General features: G+C 40.1%; 1 protein-coding gene across 1 annotated transcript in view; it reads left to right on the forward strand.

Annotated features, from left to right (window-relative positions):
• The first annotated feature begins 2231 nt into the window (after positions 1-2231).
• CCDC141 (coiled-coil domain containing 141) overlaps positions 2232-16648 on the forward strand; it is a 172738-nt gene continuing 158321 nt past the window's right edge. The window contains exons 1-2 of the mRNA XM_059703945.1: positions 2232-2526; positions 5383-5505. Coding sequence (XP_059559928.1) covers positions 2425-2526; positions 5383-5505 — 225 coding nt within the window. The 5' untranslated portion in view covers positions 2232-2424. The remainder of the gene's footprint in view (positions 2527-5382; positions 5506-16648) is intronic.

The raw sequence follows: 16648 nt of genomic DNA on the forward strand, positions 1-16648 counted from the left end.
GTACACAGTGACTTAAGCAATGCCGCTTTGGGCATTTTAGTTTAGGGTGTGGCACAGTCGTCAACTCTTGGTTTTTCTTGAGGGCAATTAGCTGAAAACTGGTTTCATTCAGCTTGCTTTGGTTTGTTTGGACCAATGATTTGCTCAAGCAGAAGGTGCTTGCCAGCGACATGGACACAACCTCAAGAGAGAGGTTGTTTCTCTGCAGGTTCTCCTATAAAATGACTAGAGGCCCGGTGCATGGGATTCGTGCACCGGTGGGGGGCATGGCCTGCAGGGATCAGCCTGCTGTGGGAGCACTGCTCATCCCGGTCTGCCGTCTGCCGAGCGGCTGTGGACCCGTCCTCTGAGTGGCTGTTACCTAGTCCAGCATCTTCCATGGAGCCAGAGCACTGGCCCCTCCAGGGGACCCAGTCAGGGCTGGGCCCAGGGACAATAGCACTGAGAGGGGGCGGAGTAGGCCTCAGTCCCACAGTGGCCACAAACCCGCCTCCCAGCCTCTGGGGTCAGCTATGCAAGCCCGGTGGCGGCACTGTACGGCCTGTGGGCATCTGGAGGCGGCAGGGAGCAAGGAGGAGGAGCCTGGGGTGAGGAGGCGATGATCGCAGCCCGGGTTCCTGCCCATGGGCCCAGGGTTTGTAGTGTGAGCAGCGCTCATCCCGGTCAGCAGAGCGGTGCTCCTGCTGTGGTAGCACACTGACCACCAGGGGGAAGCTCCTGCGTCCAGTGTCTGCCCCCTGGTGGTCAGTGCGTGTCATAGCAACTGGTCGACAGGTCGTTCTAGTCGTTCCGCCGTTCGGTCGCTGGGCTTTTATTATATAGGATACCATTGACAATCTTTTCTACACCGTGGTGTCCTGGCATCTGGTCTCAGCTTGCTCCAAATGCTCCCTTCGTGGCAACAGGGAACATTCAGGGAGTCCAAGGACTGATTTCCTCTCGCTGGAGCAGCAGGCAGATGCTGAGAGCAGGGCCCTCGGTCATGGCTACATAACTGGAACAGCCTTGACGTGCTCTGGGAAACAAAAATGATTGCTGAATCCAGAAACATATGTAAGAACACTTTCCCCCCTTAACTCAATAATATTATTGTGAACTTTAGCAAAACAAGCAGTGGTGCTGACTCAGTCTTCTGAGCATTGGCCCTGAACCTGAACCTGAATGTGCTTTTAAACTGAGTTAAGGGTTGAAATGGCGAGTGGACTCATATAACTCTGTTTATAGCTATCTCCTCCGTTCTGGCTTTGTCCCAGAGATTTCCGATGGCTCCAGTGGAGTCAGTATCTCTGATGTGTTTGCAACTGACCTCTAACCCACACGTCAGTGTTATTTTCAGCTGTTCTTTGACAAGGGGTCCAACAGCTGCTGTTTAATACCACAGACAACTTGTGACACACTCTGAGTTTCTAGCAATAGGATTAATCTGCCAGTCTTGGGCTCCGATTCGAAGCTGTCTATAATTTTCCTGCACAGGCAGTGGAGGGAGAATAAAAATAAAACCTGAAGTACAGTGTTATCTTTTATTTCATTGTAGAAAAATACACATAGTGTTAAACTTTAATTGAACAAAAACATTCTTACTGCAATTAAAAAGTAACAGCAAAGTGTATTACTTCTTAGTATTTGTGATAACTGCGTTTTAAAATGCTGTTCAATGGAGTACAGTAGTCACAAATAAATCCTGAGATGGTAGGTATCTACTGATAAATGCTTGTTGAAATATTTTTTAAATGCCCCTAACACATCTGAAGCTATGAGAAAATGTAACTATCCCATATAAACTTTATTTGACAAAAGGCAGTAAGTTTTAGAAAAGTAGATTACTCTAAAAAGGTCTATTTCAAACAGTTTTATGGCTTGCTTAATACCAAAACAAATACCAGAGCTTATTTTTAAAATACATTTTGAAAGCTTTTTTTTTTTTTCCCCCTAAAAAAGTCTTCAAAAGTCCTGAAAAGTTGATATTCCAGTCAATGACTGGCCGGTTTCAAAGTCCACTATAACGAGACAGATTCAATGGCAAAACTAACTTGGTTTGTCAGGATGTAACTTTTTTTTTTTCCATTTGCTATCAAACATCAGCTGATAGGAAGGGAGCTAGAAACTGCCCTCTACATTTAAGATAATGGCAAAAATAACAGGCGCTCAGTGTTACCATACTAGGGGTGTGGCGATTCTCTCCCGTTTTCCTCTCTCTCTCTCTCTCTCTCTCTCTCTCTCTCTCTCTCTCTCTCTCTCTTGTGATAAACTCAATGGGGTTGTCTATTTTTAACCTCCTGTTCTTTGCTTCTGGCAGAGCAATCAGTGGGAGCTCAGCTCTTCCCCTGAATGAATCCAAGGAACCCCGGTGTTGCCTTCTGAAATGACCAGCAGACGCACATCTGTACAAAGGCTGCCCCGAGTGTAAGCGGCACCTAAGGGACCATGTCCAGCCCAGGAAGCCCTGAAGTGGAGTTTTCTACCACCACAGTCAGCTCAGTGGCTGTGCAGGCTGGGGACTCTAAAATCATTATCGCTGTCATAAAGGTAAGCTGGCAACTTTCTTTTTTCCGTGTAGCTGTGGGCGTCTGGCTGTGGGCTGATAATCCCGAAGAACATTCTACACAAGCAGCAGTACACGGCATATAGGAGCTAACCCAGCAAGCACATCTTACTGCTTTCTTAAAGCAGCAGCAAAGAGAAACCTCTATTAAGCGTCAGCCAGTTACTATAGTTTCTCTTTCAGTTAGTGAGGAAACATGTACAGCAGCTTGGTGAAAAACAAAACAAACCGTCTATTTTCAATCTGTTTTTTGTGGGTTTTTTTTAAGGCAAGGCATGGGTGATTACAAATTCATGCTTGCCAGGCTGAAGAGGCAAGCGGACCTATGAAACACGAGTGGTTTTTGAGGGGGGGTGGTGTGCTGGAAGAGGGAAGGGGAGAGCCTAGCAGATAGGGGGTGGCATTGTTTTGGGCAGGATGGGACCCAGAGAACACCTGACAAGGGGCTCTGACTCATGCCCTCCTTAGCTCTGCTGGTGACACGGTACAGGCACGGGCAAATCCTTGTCACATTGCTGAGGGCATGGAGACCCTGCCAGGGAAGGCACGAAGGGCATGTGTCAGATTGGCTCTTGACAGCAGGAAGTTGAAGCCACTTCAGGCTAATGTTTTATGCCATGTTTTATGCTAAGCAATTTGTCCATTTGCAAAGATGATAGCACATCTTTAGGTTGAAGGCGGTAACTGTGATCTGCTTTCCTATGAAAATGACCTGCAGAACCCTGTGAAGCATTATGCATGGATCTAGACAATTCACCACCTAAGGCAGTGGTCGGCAAACCACGGCTCATGAGCCACATGCGGCTCTTTGGCTCCTTGAGTGTGGCTCTTCCACAAAATACCACGTGTGGGCGCACACATACAGTGCGATTGAAACCTGGTGGCCCATGCGCAGAAGTCAGTTTTCATAGTGGAGTGAAAGAAGATGTAGTGTTGAGGATTGAGAAAGGTATGTTGAGATGGTTTGGACATACAGAGAGGATGGACGAAAGGAGATAGATGAAACAAGTGTACAAGAAGAGCGTGGATGGGAGAGTCAGAAGGGGTAGATCTCAGCGAACGTACTTCAATCAGATTGAGGACGTTTTTAGCAAAGGCCAGCTTAGGAGTACCCTAATTAAGTTAATAACAATGTACCTACCTATATAGTTTAAGTTGAAAAAATTTGGCTCTCAAAAGAAATTTCAATCGTCGTACTGTTGATAGTTAGCTCTGTTGACTAATGAGTTTGCCGACCACTGCCCTAAGGAATTCAGTGTTTAATGAAGGGAACCGGGCAGACAAGCTGGCGCTTACCAGCTGGTTACTTTCCAGACGCCGTCAGGCTTCATGGAGTGACTTTCTGGCCTTTTGTTAGTGCATGGATGCATGGCAAGGCCTGGTTAATTTCACTGAATTCTGTGAATTTTATGTTCATGTGGAAGTGATAGCAGGAAAGCAGCACTTGACACTGAGCAGAAGGATGGGCTCTGGGGCACCGAAGGCCGCGTGTCCTGGCGGGGCTGTTTCCTGGGCTGTGGAGACTTGGCCCCACATACGCAGGACCTCTGCCTGTTCCCTTGCCCTCTTGTCTCTTCAAAGGCAATGAGTGGACGTGGAAAAAAGCCTGAAGCAAAAGTAGCAGAAATCGATCACTTGCATGTGATTTTGTGATGCTTTGAGTATCTGCAAATTTCAGCAATGAAGGAAAAGAGGCAAACTCACTGTGTAAAAGAAAGTTAACATTCCCTCAAATATGAACTATTTCTTAGAGCAGGATAAGGAATAATGCACATGGAATAAATTATAGGAGAATCAGAGCTAGATTGACAGAAAGAAAAAAAAAATCTCTAAAATCACACTGGAAATTCTTAATTTAACCAAACTGTGTTTCTAAGAACATTCGTTTGTCTCCCTTCCGCAGCTCCTTAAGCTCACTGCCATCCCATATAAAATGAACCCCAACTTATTCAAAGTGCAAAGTCCATCTTAAAGGAAAGAAGTGCCTACCTCTGATCTATATGGGCCTCTTGTTTCTACAGGGTCTCAGGGCACTAATTACCTAGAATAGACATGCATTTTTCTCATTTCTCTTTAGCAGTTCACCTAGCCACGGGTATGTGCCTGCTCATGGTACCTGTTGCTTCATCAGTTGTTGCTTCTTAGAGAAACAATTCCTCAGGAACGGCAATGAGCAGTTGTGCCTAGAGCATTGAGGGAGTCCTAAGTGTGGAAAACAAGTCGGCTGCTTTCAAATGGCAGCTGTCACAGGTGTCTGATTTTATTGACATTTTCCTACTTACTTTACTGAGTACCCAACACCAAAAGTTGGAAAATATTATGTTTTCACTTTGAAATAAGATGCAAATCAGTTGTTTCGCCTGCTGCTTAGTCTTTCTGGTTAAACAAGTAAGGTTAATGTAAGGACGCTGATCAGCCAACATTGCGTCTACAAAACCTTCCCCTTGTGGTGAAGTTTGCATTCTACCTGCCTGAGTGGAATATCACTATTTCTTTGGAAAGTACTTTTGTGAGTGAGAGAATGTACAGTTTGTGAATTGTTTTGTAATTTTGTAATATTCAATAATATATAATCTATTGTATGTGTTCTTCATTTGGGAATGTTAAGTTTAAATACAGGGTGCCAAGAGAAAATCACTTATCTTAAGAAAAAAAGAAAAGGCAAGGCATGGATTTATATTAAACCTGCTATATTTTAATTTATTAAGGCCCATCTCTATGGAAAGAATAAAGTGTTCATAGTATAACTGGAAACTTAAAAAAAAAAGGAAAAAGGAGAAGGGTGAAGGGGAAAGAACAAGAGGAACTAAAAGTGCTTTTCATTTCGTTTTTATTTTTAGTGTGGCAAATGGGTACAACTTCAGCTTGCTGAGTCACAGCCCAATATTTTAGAAATTGGTAGCAGTCAAGATGAAACCAAGAAACTCCTTCATGATCATGAACTTCTTTTGGCCAAGCTCAAGGTAAGAAAGATACTAAGCTGCGACGCAGATACACTCTGCACAAAAATAAAAACCCACATCTTACACGTCCTCTTGATCCCTCTGCCGTCACTGGCTACTTTAACAGAGTGCCAGGTGGGTCCTGGAAAACACTGTAGTTACTTATGAGCAAACACCAACAGAGGAGAGAAGTAACAAGATTTTTTAAAACTTCCCCAATGTGATAGAAAATATGGAGCAATAATATTTTTATTGTGGAGAAATAAGTAATTTTTTTTTCCTGGCTGCCTCAGTGAAAATAAAAATCTATCACTTTTCCATTTCATACATCAAACTATCAGGTCACATCAACAGGTCCAGACTTTCTATTGTTAATGACACCTGCCAGCAAGAATAATACAGCTTGTTTTCCTTCTGTTGAACTAGTGAAAATATCTGATTTTGTGTTTAATATGAAGAGTTCTTGATACCAAATAATACTTTTAGTAAAATCAGACTTATTATTCCACATGTATTATGGTTATTTAGTTAAGAATCTAAAAATAATATTGGCTCATGATGTCCAGATAAGGTATCTAATCAGAGCCAGCTTTATCATCTAGAAGGCCAGTGCAAAATGAAAATTTGGGCTCTCTGTTCAAAAAGCAGGATAAAGCTTTTTCTTGACTAGTCATGGTGTTTTTTTGTTTTGTTTGATCATATATATATATTTGCTAATTAATGTCTAGCTCCTTCAGGCATGAGGATATGTGCGGGGTGAGTACAGACTCCCAGGCACTGGGCCTAGGCCCTGGCTCAGTGCACAGGGTGTGGGCTTGACCCTGGCTCTTCCGGAGCTGTGTCCTGACCCAGGCCAGGTAGATGGCAGAGGTCACTAAGCAGGGGCAGGGAAGCAGGCAGGATAGCATAGAGACTATCCCCAGGAGGCAGGACCACATGTGCCCCGAGGCTCCGCTCCTCCATTTCTTCCCCCGTTGTCCCAGTGGACTTCTCTCATAAAACACAAATTCAAAGCTAAGATTATTAAGAGTTTTAAGACAGTGACAGGTAAACCATTAAAGCCCCAAGTGGTTTCCCCTTCTGAGGATGGGGCTCTGGGATGCAGCCAGCCCTGTGAGTAATAACCATCATAGGCAAGTGAATGCCATTCCAAGATCAAAGAGGTTTGATTCAGAGGCCCAGGAGGACTAGACGTCCTGTGTTTTTAGTATTTTAATGTTACTGGCTTCTTTGAACATGTTGGCTGGAATTTATACTCACTTCCTAGATTTAGAGGCAGATCTGATCTGCATTTGAATAATACTAATAGTGGTTTTCTGATTGGATGGTAGTAAAAGTAACTGAGTAAATCAGACTGAGAAGTTGAAGAAAGAATTAGTGCTGAAGCAGGGGCCAATGGATTCCAGAATTGATTTTCTTGTTTAGACAGCTCCTAGCTCTGGGCTCTGGGCTCGGTGCTGTCCTTCAAGGTAGAAATCTCTGGCCACTAGGAAGCCCTTTGTATATCTACAAAACCGCATTATAATGTGAAAGAGCACTGACCCAGGAATCAAAACAGCATATGCACCTGTTTCTGAAATTAATCTGGAATTGAAACTACATCTTTTCTCCAGGTCCCACCGACAGTTGGTACCCAGCCATCATTTTCAGGTTCTCTGGAGGACTGGGTGGTGGTGAAGCTCATGGCAGTCTGGGTCTCTCAGGCCATTCTTTCCCCACCTGCTCCATTCCTGTCCAGGCCCACAACTCCAGGGAGAATGCTTTCTTAGGTGCAGTAATTCAGCTATCCCCAAAACTCTTCTCCAATTTGCATACTTAGATCCAGGAGCTCAGCTGGGAAATGGTTTTTCATTTAATAGGACCCATCGTCAAAAAGTGCTTATTGTTCTAGATTCTAGAGTTGTGTCCTTTTAAACCAGTCTTCTGGCAATGGACTAGCCTTCTGGACTCCAGGCTTTTTATCTGTGAGATGAGGGAAGCTTCATAGTGATTGTATATCTTACCATAACGTATCATGGGACTGTGGGAACATACTCCCTCTTTGCATGTGGGTTTAGGATCACAAGATCTCAAGTGAAAAGGATTTTTTACTTCACATGGGCCTTTAGCCAATGACCTCTTAATGTTCATCTCGCATACCGTTGCCTACCCCACACACCACTGTCAACCCAACCCTCCACCCCAAAGAAATTTTAAATAGTAGCATCATTTTCCAATGTTACTGGTTTTGACAAAGTTAAAGGGTCTGGAATCTGTTCCAGATTTGATGACAAAAGATTTTTTTAAAGAACAAAAAATCTGAATGTGAATTCACTTTTGAAAATGAACAGATCAACCAATTTACTAGTTATTATGCTGCCAGGGTAGGCACAACCTTAACCTATAACAGAAAGTTGTTGGACCCAACTTAGTTTTAATATGAGCTTTTTAAATGATGGGGCATTAGTAGTTCAATAAGCCAATAATATTTAATGTTTAATGTTCATTCCAGTCTGTTTCTTCCTGCATTTTGTTCGAATTATAAAGAAGTGCAAGGCTACGAGTATTGGGAGGGTGTAGGAATTCAGTGCTGAGTCCACTCGGATTTAAGCAAAGCAGTTAGCCTCTCTGGGTTCAGGTTTTTTATTTGAAAAATTACTGTATTAATAGTTATCTTCAAACAATTGAAAAGGAAATTTTGTGGAGAAATGCAATGATGTATGAAAGTGCCTGTTGCCTTTAAAAAGGTGGTATAATTGTTCTGTTAATAATTAATATATTGGTATAATTTGCATATTTAATTTGATAGAAAAGCTATTTTCTCCTTTCCATTAAAAAATCATCTCAAACCCTAGTAATTTAGACTAAAGGGAAAAATTCTGGAAACACTGAATTTTTATGAGTGTTTCTAATGTTGATAATGTCTATCAATCCCCCAGAGATTTTATTTCCTTTACAGTGGTGTACTCAACTCCAATGGAGGATCCAGAGAAAAAATATTCAGTGGGGAAAACTTAATAATGTGCAAAAAGCATTAACTCCCAAGGGCACCTAGATTCCCAGACCACACTTGAATTATTTACAATGAGAAAGAAGGAATTTGGGAAAGAGAAGAAGGGTGTAAGCCAGGTAAAGAAGATCTGCCTGTAGCCACTATGACATTGCATCCTCAGGCGATTCAAGGAGGGAAAGAGGAGTTGGAAATACCTCAGGGATGTTGTCGAGAAAGTTCTTCCTCTCCAGAGGAATTACAACGATAAGAACCAAGAAAGCCTCTGGCACTGACTCCGTATTTGTAGATATATGAATATGTATATACACAGTTATGTATATTTGTAGATAATGCGACTTTCAGTGAAAAATGACCCTTTAGAATATAAAACACTAAAATATTTCACCCCTGACTTGACTAACACATCACTTGGTTCTCTGATTCTGACGAAATCTCTGACCTAATGAATGCTTATTTTTGTCCTATTTCTGGTTATGTAGCTAGAAATGAATAGTCAAACTATATGGTAGTAAAGATAAAAGTCTTATTAAAACTTGCCTTAAATAAGGAATAGTGTGGTTTCCTGTTATAAACTGGAGTTTTTACTAAGAATTCATTGTTTAAAATTTTTATTGTGCTAAATTATAGGGTGTCCCTAGACATGTATACGCACTTTAAATGATTATAAAGTCAGTGTTTATTAACATACAGTTCCTTTTCAAACTTTAAAAGAATCTACAGAAATGAATAATTTTTTTGGTCAACACCTGTTTTCAAACTGATGGCCATTCTGGTCCAGGCACTGCTGATAACGTAAAGCAATTGAATTGCAAATAACCAGAATCATTTTTTATATATATATATTTGTGTGCCCTCAATTCATAGACTGTTGCTGGTTTTGTACCATAAACTTTGTCTTTTATATATCCCCATAATAAAAGTCTAGTAGATCAATTTTCTTTGTTTAAAGCTTAGTCTGGCTTCACCTATTATTTGAAATCAGTTAAACCCGAAAAGGGGTGAAAATTAAGTGAGTTATCAGCTGTTAAAGTGTGTATACATTTTTGGGACACGCTATGTTCCCTGCAAAATGTATACACACTTTGAATAATTATAAAGGCAGTGTTTGTATATCAACTGCATTTTCAAACTTCTGGTAGCATTTTAGGATGAATTTCCTTTGTTCAAAGCTTAGTCTGCTATCAGCTGTTAAAGTGTGTATACATGTTTTAAGGATACCCTGTATATATAATATAAAATTTTCCATTTCAATCATTTTTTAAGTATACAATGCAGTGGCATTAATTACATTCACAATTATGTGCAAAAATCATTACTATCTATTACCCAAACTTTTTCATTACCTCAAACACTTTGAACCTAATAGGCAATGACTCCCATTCTTCCCTTCCCTAGTAATCTCTAATGTACTTTCTGCCTCTATGAATTTGTCTATTTTAAGTACTTCAGCTAAATGGAATCATATAATACTTGTTTTTTTTGTGTGTGTGTCTGGCTTATTTCACTTAGTCTATGATGTCTACAAGGTTCATCCATGTTGTAGCATATTTCAGAACTTCATTCCTTTTTAATGAATGAATAACATTCCACAGTGTGGGCATATACCACATTTGCTTATCCATCTTATGCTGATGGACACCTGGGTTGTTTCCACTTTTCAGCTATTGTAAAATGCTACAGTGAACATTGGCATACAAGTACCTGTTTGTGTGTCTGTTTTTAATTCTTTGGGTTATATACCTATGAATGGAATTGCAGGGTGATATGGCATTTCTCTGCTTACCTATTTGGGGAAACACCAAAATGTTTTCCACAGCAGCTGTATCATATTACATTCCTACCAGCAATATACAAGTGTTTCAATTTATTCATATCCTTCCCAAAACTTATTATATTCTGGGGTTTGTTTTTTTTGTTTTTATTATAGCCATCCTTCTAGGTGTGAAGTAGTATTTTAGGGTGGTTTGATTTGTATTTCCCTAATGACTAATGATGTTAAGCATATCCTGTGCTTACTGGACAATTGTATATCTTCTTTGAAGAAATGTCTATTCAAGTCCTTTGCACAGGTTTTAATCGGGTTGTTCGTTTTTTTGTGTTGTTGAGTTGTAAGAGTTCTTTATGACTTTTGGATATTATTCTCTTATCAGATGTAGGATTAACCAATATTTTCTCCCATTCTGTAAGTTGTCTTTTCACTTTCTTGATAATGTCTTTTAATAAAGTAAAACTATATGACTTGAACTTATATATTAGAGAAAATTTTATGGTATGGGTATTGTGAATGTGATAGAGCCCCTTAGGACAGTATTAGAAGAGGAATAACCCATTTTACATGATCTGTGTCATAGTGGTGTTTACCCTAAATGTTTGCTTCATATAGGAGATCCATTTTCTCTCTATCCCTGTTTTCCTATAGACCCACAAGTTAGAAAATCCTGCTCTCTCAGATATGTTGGGGAAGATGCTTTCACCCATCTCTTCTCCTCCCTTTCTCTTCCCTGAAGGAGTGAGGGGGCTGTGTTACAGGCTCAAGCAGACCCTGACTACCCGTGGGCTACAGTTTTCTACTCTCTCTGCTTCTGCAGAAGGAGTCCACAATTCCACTCACCCAGGGCACCTCCGACCTAACACTTTCCACAGGCAGGTCCCAGGCACTAGATTTTAGGGAGGAAGAAGTAGAAAGTCAAAATCAACCCCATCCTCCAGTCCAGCCTTAGTAGTAATAGGAACAGATATTTTGGTCCCTATCTGACCTTGGTATCTATTTTACAGAATCTTGAGGGGAAAGAGGAGAGGTTAATTGGCACCTTCCAGATTGCAACACATAATTGATCTGTGTGTGGTTCAAAGGGCTCTGCGCCTTAGTGTCCTATACATGTAAAGTGCCTGCCGTATTTTTCACTGATCATTTTGAAGAAGGTCACTGAGATAAGATACGAACTGTACAGAGCTCTTGAGAGAGTGGAAACTAGTGGGCAGTTTAATTTCCCTTTTAGTCTTTTTATTTTTTTTAAATTTTTTTTTTTTATTGATTCCAGAGAGGAAGGAGGAGGAAGAGAGAAAGAAATCAATGATGAGAGAGAATCATTGATTGGCTGCCTCCTGCATACTCCCTACTGCGGATTGAACCCACAACCCAGGCATGTGCCCTCGACCAGAATCGAACCTGGGACCCTTCAGTCCGCAGGCCGACGCTCTGTCCACTGTGCCAAACCAGCTCGGGCCCTTTTAGTCTTTTTAAAATGGAGAGCTTTTTCCATTAAAAAACAAAAATAATCTTCTCACAACTATGAAACAGCAGAACCTCTGTACAGAGACCCATGTGGAAAAAACTCCCAACAACAGCCCTGCCTGAGATCCTGGCTGACAGCCATCCAGCCTGCTGGTCATGGGAGTGAGCTATTGACCCATCTTGGAAGTGGATTCTCCAGGCCAGGTTGAGTTTCCCAGCTGACCTGTGTGAGGCAGAGACAGTTCTTTTCCACCGAGCTCTTCCCAAATCTAGAATCATGAGCAAAATGTATAATTGTTGTTTTAGGTCATTAGAATATGCAACACCTTATTACACAGCAATAGATAATTGGAACAGAAGACAACAGCTATGATGGCTGTTTACTTGGTATTTATTTGGTGACAAATAACATAAAGCCCAACCAATACTGGCTTAAGCACCCAAGAGTTTGTCTATGTTGCAACAAGAAGCCTGAGGCTTAGTATAATCTTCCACAGCATCAAACATTACTGTGAGGATATAGATATGAAGATGCTTTGCTATGATATTGAGCATATTTTCACATGTTTTTTGTTGTTGTTGTTAATCCTCATCCAAGGATATTTTTTTCCATTGACTATTAGGGAGAGTGGTAGAGAGAGGAAAAGACAGAGAGAAACATAGATGTGAGAGAAACACGTCGATTGTGTTGATTTGTTGCCTCCTGCACGAGCCCTAACCAGGGCCAGGGCCAGGGGGGAGCCTGTAATGTTGACCGGAATCAAACCCAGGACCCTTTGGTCTACAGGTTGATGCTCTATCCACTGAACCAAACCAGCCTGGGCCCACATGTTTTGTTTTGTTTTAAATAGAATAACCTAACTGGAAACAAAACAATGTCCAACAATAGGGGGATACATTTATAAGCTGATGGTTTATGATTGTTTATGATTATGCTGAGTCCCCAGCTTCTTGTTGTGACATAGACCAATTCTTAGGTGTTTAAGCAAGTTGGTTGGGCTCTATGTTATTTGTTACCAAACACATTCCTATTTGAAACCTGGGTCAAAAGCTAGGATCCCAATTAACTTTTTTGAGATCATAGGCCTATAGCCTCCAAGATATTAATTGTTTATTTAGAAAATAATTCTTCTTTAAAGTATAAATCCATAAACAAACATTTTTTACTGAAAGTAGAACCCATAGATTTTTATTAGTTATGACAAAAGGTCTTGGTCTGAGATTGGACTGACAGTTCAAGAAATATAAATGAGGGGTGGCTGGGGGAAGAAGGTTGCACAGGACCCACTCACCTTCACTCCCATTCTTTTTTTAAATTGAATTTATTGGTGTGACATTTCTTAATAAAAATATACAGGTTTCAAGAGTACAACTCAATAAAACATCATCTGCAAACTGCATTGTGTGTTCACCACCCAAGGTCAAGTCTGTTTCTATGCCCATTTATCCCCCCTTTATCCGCTTCCACCTCCCCTCACCCCCTTCCCCTCTGGCTGTCACCATACTGTTATCTGTATCTATGTGTCATTGCACTTAGTAAGTGTGTATTGCACTTAAATGAGAAAGAGGCGATTTTTTGGTTTTGTTTTGTTTGTTTGAAGTACGCTGTGACACCTACCTAATTAGCTTGAGCAGAACTCATCTTTTCCAAACTGTAGACTTTGTCTTAGATATCTTTTAATGGATTAATGTGTCAATCCCAAGAGATTTTCAAGTGACATGGCTGTATCATTCTCATGACAAATTCATCTAATTATCGGTCCTCAGGAGAATAAGGCAAACTTATTTGGGTTCGTGGTTAGCTCTGTCCTCCAAATTACCTAACTCCCCCATCTCCCTCCTACCACATACTGAGGGAGATTAGATTTTTGTCTTTAAAAAAATTGTCTTAAAAGATTGAATACTGGTTCCAGTTCTAGGCAAGATGGATTAAACACCTTCCACCCAGTCTCCATTAAATGCAAAGATGTAGGAACAAACAAAGACAAAATAAAAAAAGAAAAAAAAAGAAAGGAAAAAAACACACATAAAATAAATGCTAATATACACCCTGACAGAATGTGTTTGCTGAGGACACTCTAAAGGCAGGCAGATTAGGGACAGAGATCAGAATTCCAAATACCAGCCGGCCAGCAGTGTTGTTTTTTCTCTGCCCAATGTTGCTCAACTTGGATTCAATGGCAGGTTGACCCCCTGAGGAACGTACCAGATGTGAACAGAAAAAGCTCCACTAAAGTCTTCTCTTCCGGTCTGAGCAATAGAAAGAGGAATTCCATGGGTCAGAAAGGGAATAGATACCCTGCCTCTGGCTTTGCTTTTTGTTTTTCTATTCTCTCTGCCTCAGCCCAGGCAGTCCCCTGAGGGTAGCCGTGATGGTGACGTGGAGGCAGCTAAGCAGGTGCCTAAACCAGACAGAGGGAAACCTCTCTCTGACCAGAGGAACGATAATCTCAGAGCTTGTGAGGAATTCACATTGCTCTTTTCTCCCCTCCCTTCTCCCCACTGCTTGGTCCCACAGACACCGTGGTGGGAAGCGCACAGCAGAGTGAGGAACTAAAACCCCAGGACCCTGCTCCATGGTACAAATTATATTGAGTCAAGCCAGGGAAATGAGAAGACAGAGAAGGTGAGAGCTGTCTCACCCTTCAGCTTCTTAACTTAGATTATACAGATGTGGATCTAATTTTCTTTAAAAAAAAATCTTAATTATTCAGTATTCTGGGAACTCAAGCTCTCAAATTTTATTTCATAAGATGTGATCTTTTATTTTTTTAATATATTTTTACTTATTTCAGAGAGGAAGGGAGAAGGAGAGAGAGATAGAAACATCAATGATGAGAGAATCATTGATTGGCTGCCTCCTGCATGCCCCCCACTGGGGTTCGAGCCCGCAACCTGGGTATGTGCCCATGACCAGAATCGAACCTGGGACCTTTCCATCTGCAGGCTGACGCTCCATCCACTGAGCCAAACCAGCTAGGGCAAGATGTGATCTTTTTAAAATTTAAATGCTCCTCATTGGGTTTGTGTGTTTTAATTTTCTTTATGAAAAAATAGACAAAAAATATAGAGAGCTGTGTAGTTAACTGCAATAAACTGGCCCCATGTGGCCCCGCCTTTTTTTTAAAAAAGTTTCAGCTCAAAACATATCCCAACTTTTTCATAATTAGGACTAGAGAAACCCAAACCACCCAAGGCTAGTGCTGACAGCTTCCTGAGCGCCTGACATTCTTTGATTCACTGATCCCATTTCCTATTAAACATTTATTAATGTGTTGGAAAGAAGACACTTTGCTAATGTATTATACTTCTCAAAGCAACAATAAATAGAAATATATGCAAACCACAAATGCAAGTCACATGTAATTTTAAATTTTCTAATAGCCCCATATAAATTTCAGAGCATTAAGTACTTACATTGGAAAAGCATAACTGCCTCAAGCCAACAATCTAAGTTTCAACCGTAAGAAACTAGAAAAATAAGAAAATTAAAACCAAAGCAAGCAGAATGAAGGGGAAAAAAAAACACAGAGAAAAGCAGAAATCAATAAAATTGACAATAGAAAAATGAAAATATCAATAAAATTGATAAGCCTCTAGTCAAACTGAGAAAGGAAAAATGAGAGAAGACAGAAATTGGTAGTATTAGGTATGGAAGATGGGGCATCACTATATATCCTATTAAAATATTATGTAAACCTCATTAAAAATTGAATGTGGGAAACTATGAATAACTCTATGCACATAAATTGAACAACTTAGATGAAATGAGCCAATTCTTTGAAAGCAACAAATTACCAAAACTCATCCAATAGGAAGATTAAAAATAAAAATCAATTAATTAAAAATATGCTCAATTTATCCCAATATATCTAAAATATACCATTTAACCTGTAATCATTATAAAAAATATTGAGATATTTTTAATTTTTGTACTAACTCTTTAAAATCCAGTATGTACTTTATAGCATATTGCAGTTTGAACTGGCCACATTTCAAATGGCTAGTGGCTACCATATTGAACAGCAGTAGATTTAAAGACTAAAGAAGACTAAATCTTCAGGGAATGAAAATAGTTTGTTTGTTTGTTTATTTATTTATTTATTTATTTATTTATTTATTTATTTATTTATAGCTCAGAAGTCTGCTTATAACCAAGCAAATTTATGTAGGATCTGAAAAGGACAATTATGAAATGAGATTTTGGGGGGGAATAGAAATGAAAGAAACTAGGCCAAAATATTTTTAATAGCAAAATTTTGAAGGCAATTAATATGTAAAGTGGTGATATTAGATACTGTCCCAGGAGTGGAAATATTTTTCCTAGTGTAATATTTATAAAAAATATTTGTGTAAATATATTTGTGCATGTGTTTGGTATTATTGCAATTAATGTTACTTGAAAAAGTAATTTATTTAAAACAAATGAATTACATAAACATTTATAATAATGAAAGGAAGACTTTGTATTAATATAATTTGAAAAGCTGGCAGCAGAAGGCAGTAATTAAATGGTGAGTTGTCTGGTTGTGAATTCTGGAAGTATTATTTCATTAATAACTTTATATATAATTAATTTGTTGTTCATTGATCATCCATTCCTCTAATAAATTTGACTGAAGCAAGAGATTGATGCTGATTGAGAAAGAAGCTTTTGTTAGGATGGGTTAGGGAAAGTGAGCAACCTTCATTTTAAGTAGTGGAGTGTGAGAATTAGTGAAGAGTTTATTTCCTATCAATCTGTATTTTCATAAAATACAGTTGTGGCCCTAACCGGTTTGGCTCAGTGGATAGATCGTCGGCCTGTGGACTGAAGGGTCCCAGGTTCGATTCCAGTCAAGGGCATGTACCTAGGTTTCGGGCACATCCCCAGTAGAGGGTGTGCAGGAGGCAGCTGATCAATGTTCCTCTCTCATCGATGTTTCTAACTCTATCCC

This window comes from Myotis daubentonii, chromosome 7 (genome assembly GCF_963259705.1).
Source record: "Myotis daubentonii chromosome 7, mMyoDau2.1, whole genome shotgun sequence".
In the NCBI taxonomy this organism is placed as follows: domain Eukaryota; kingdom Metazoa; phylum Chordata; class Mammalia; order Chiroptera; family Vespertilionidae; genus Myotis; species Myotis daubentonii.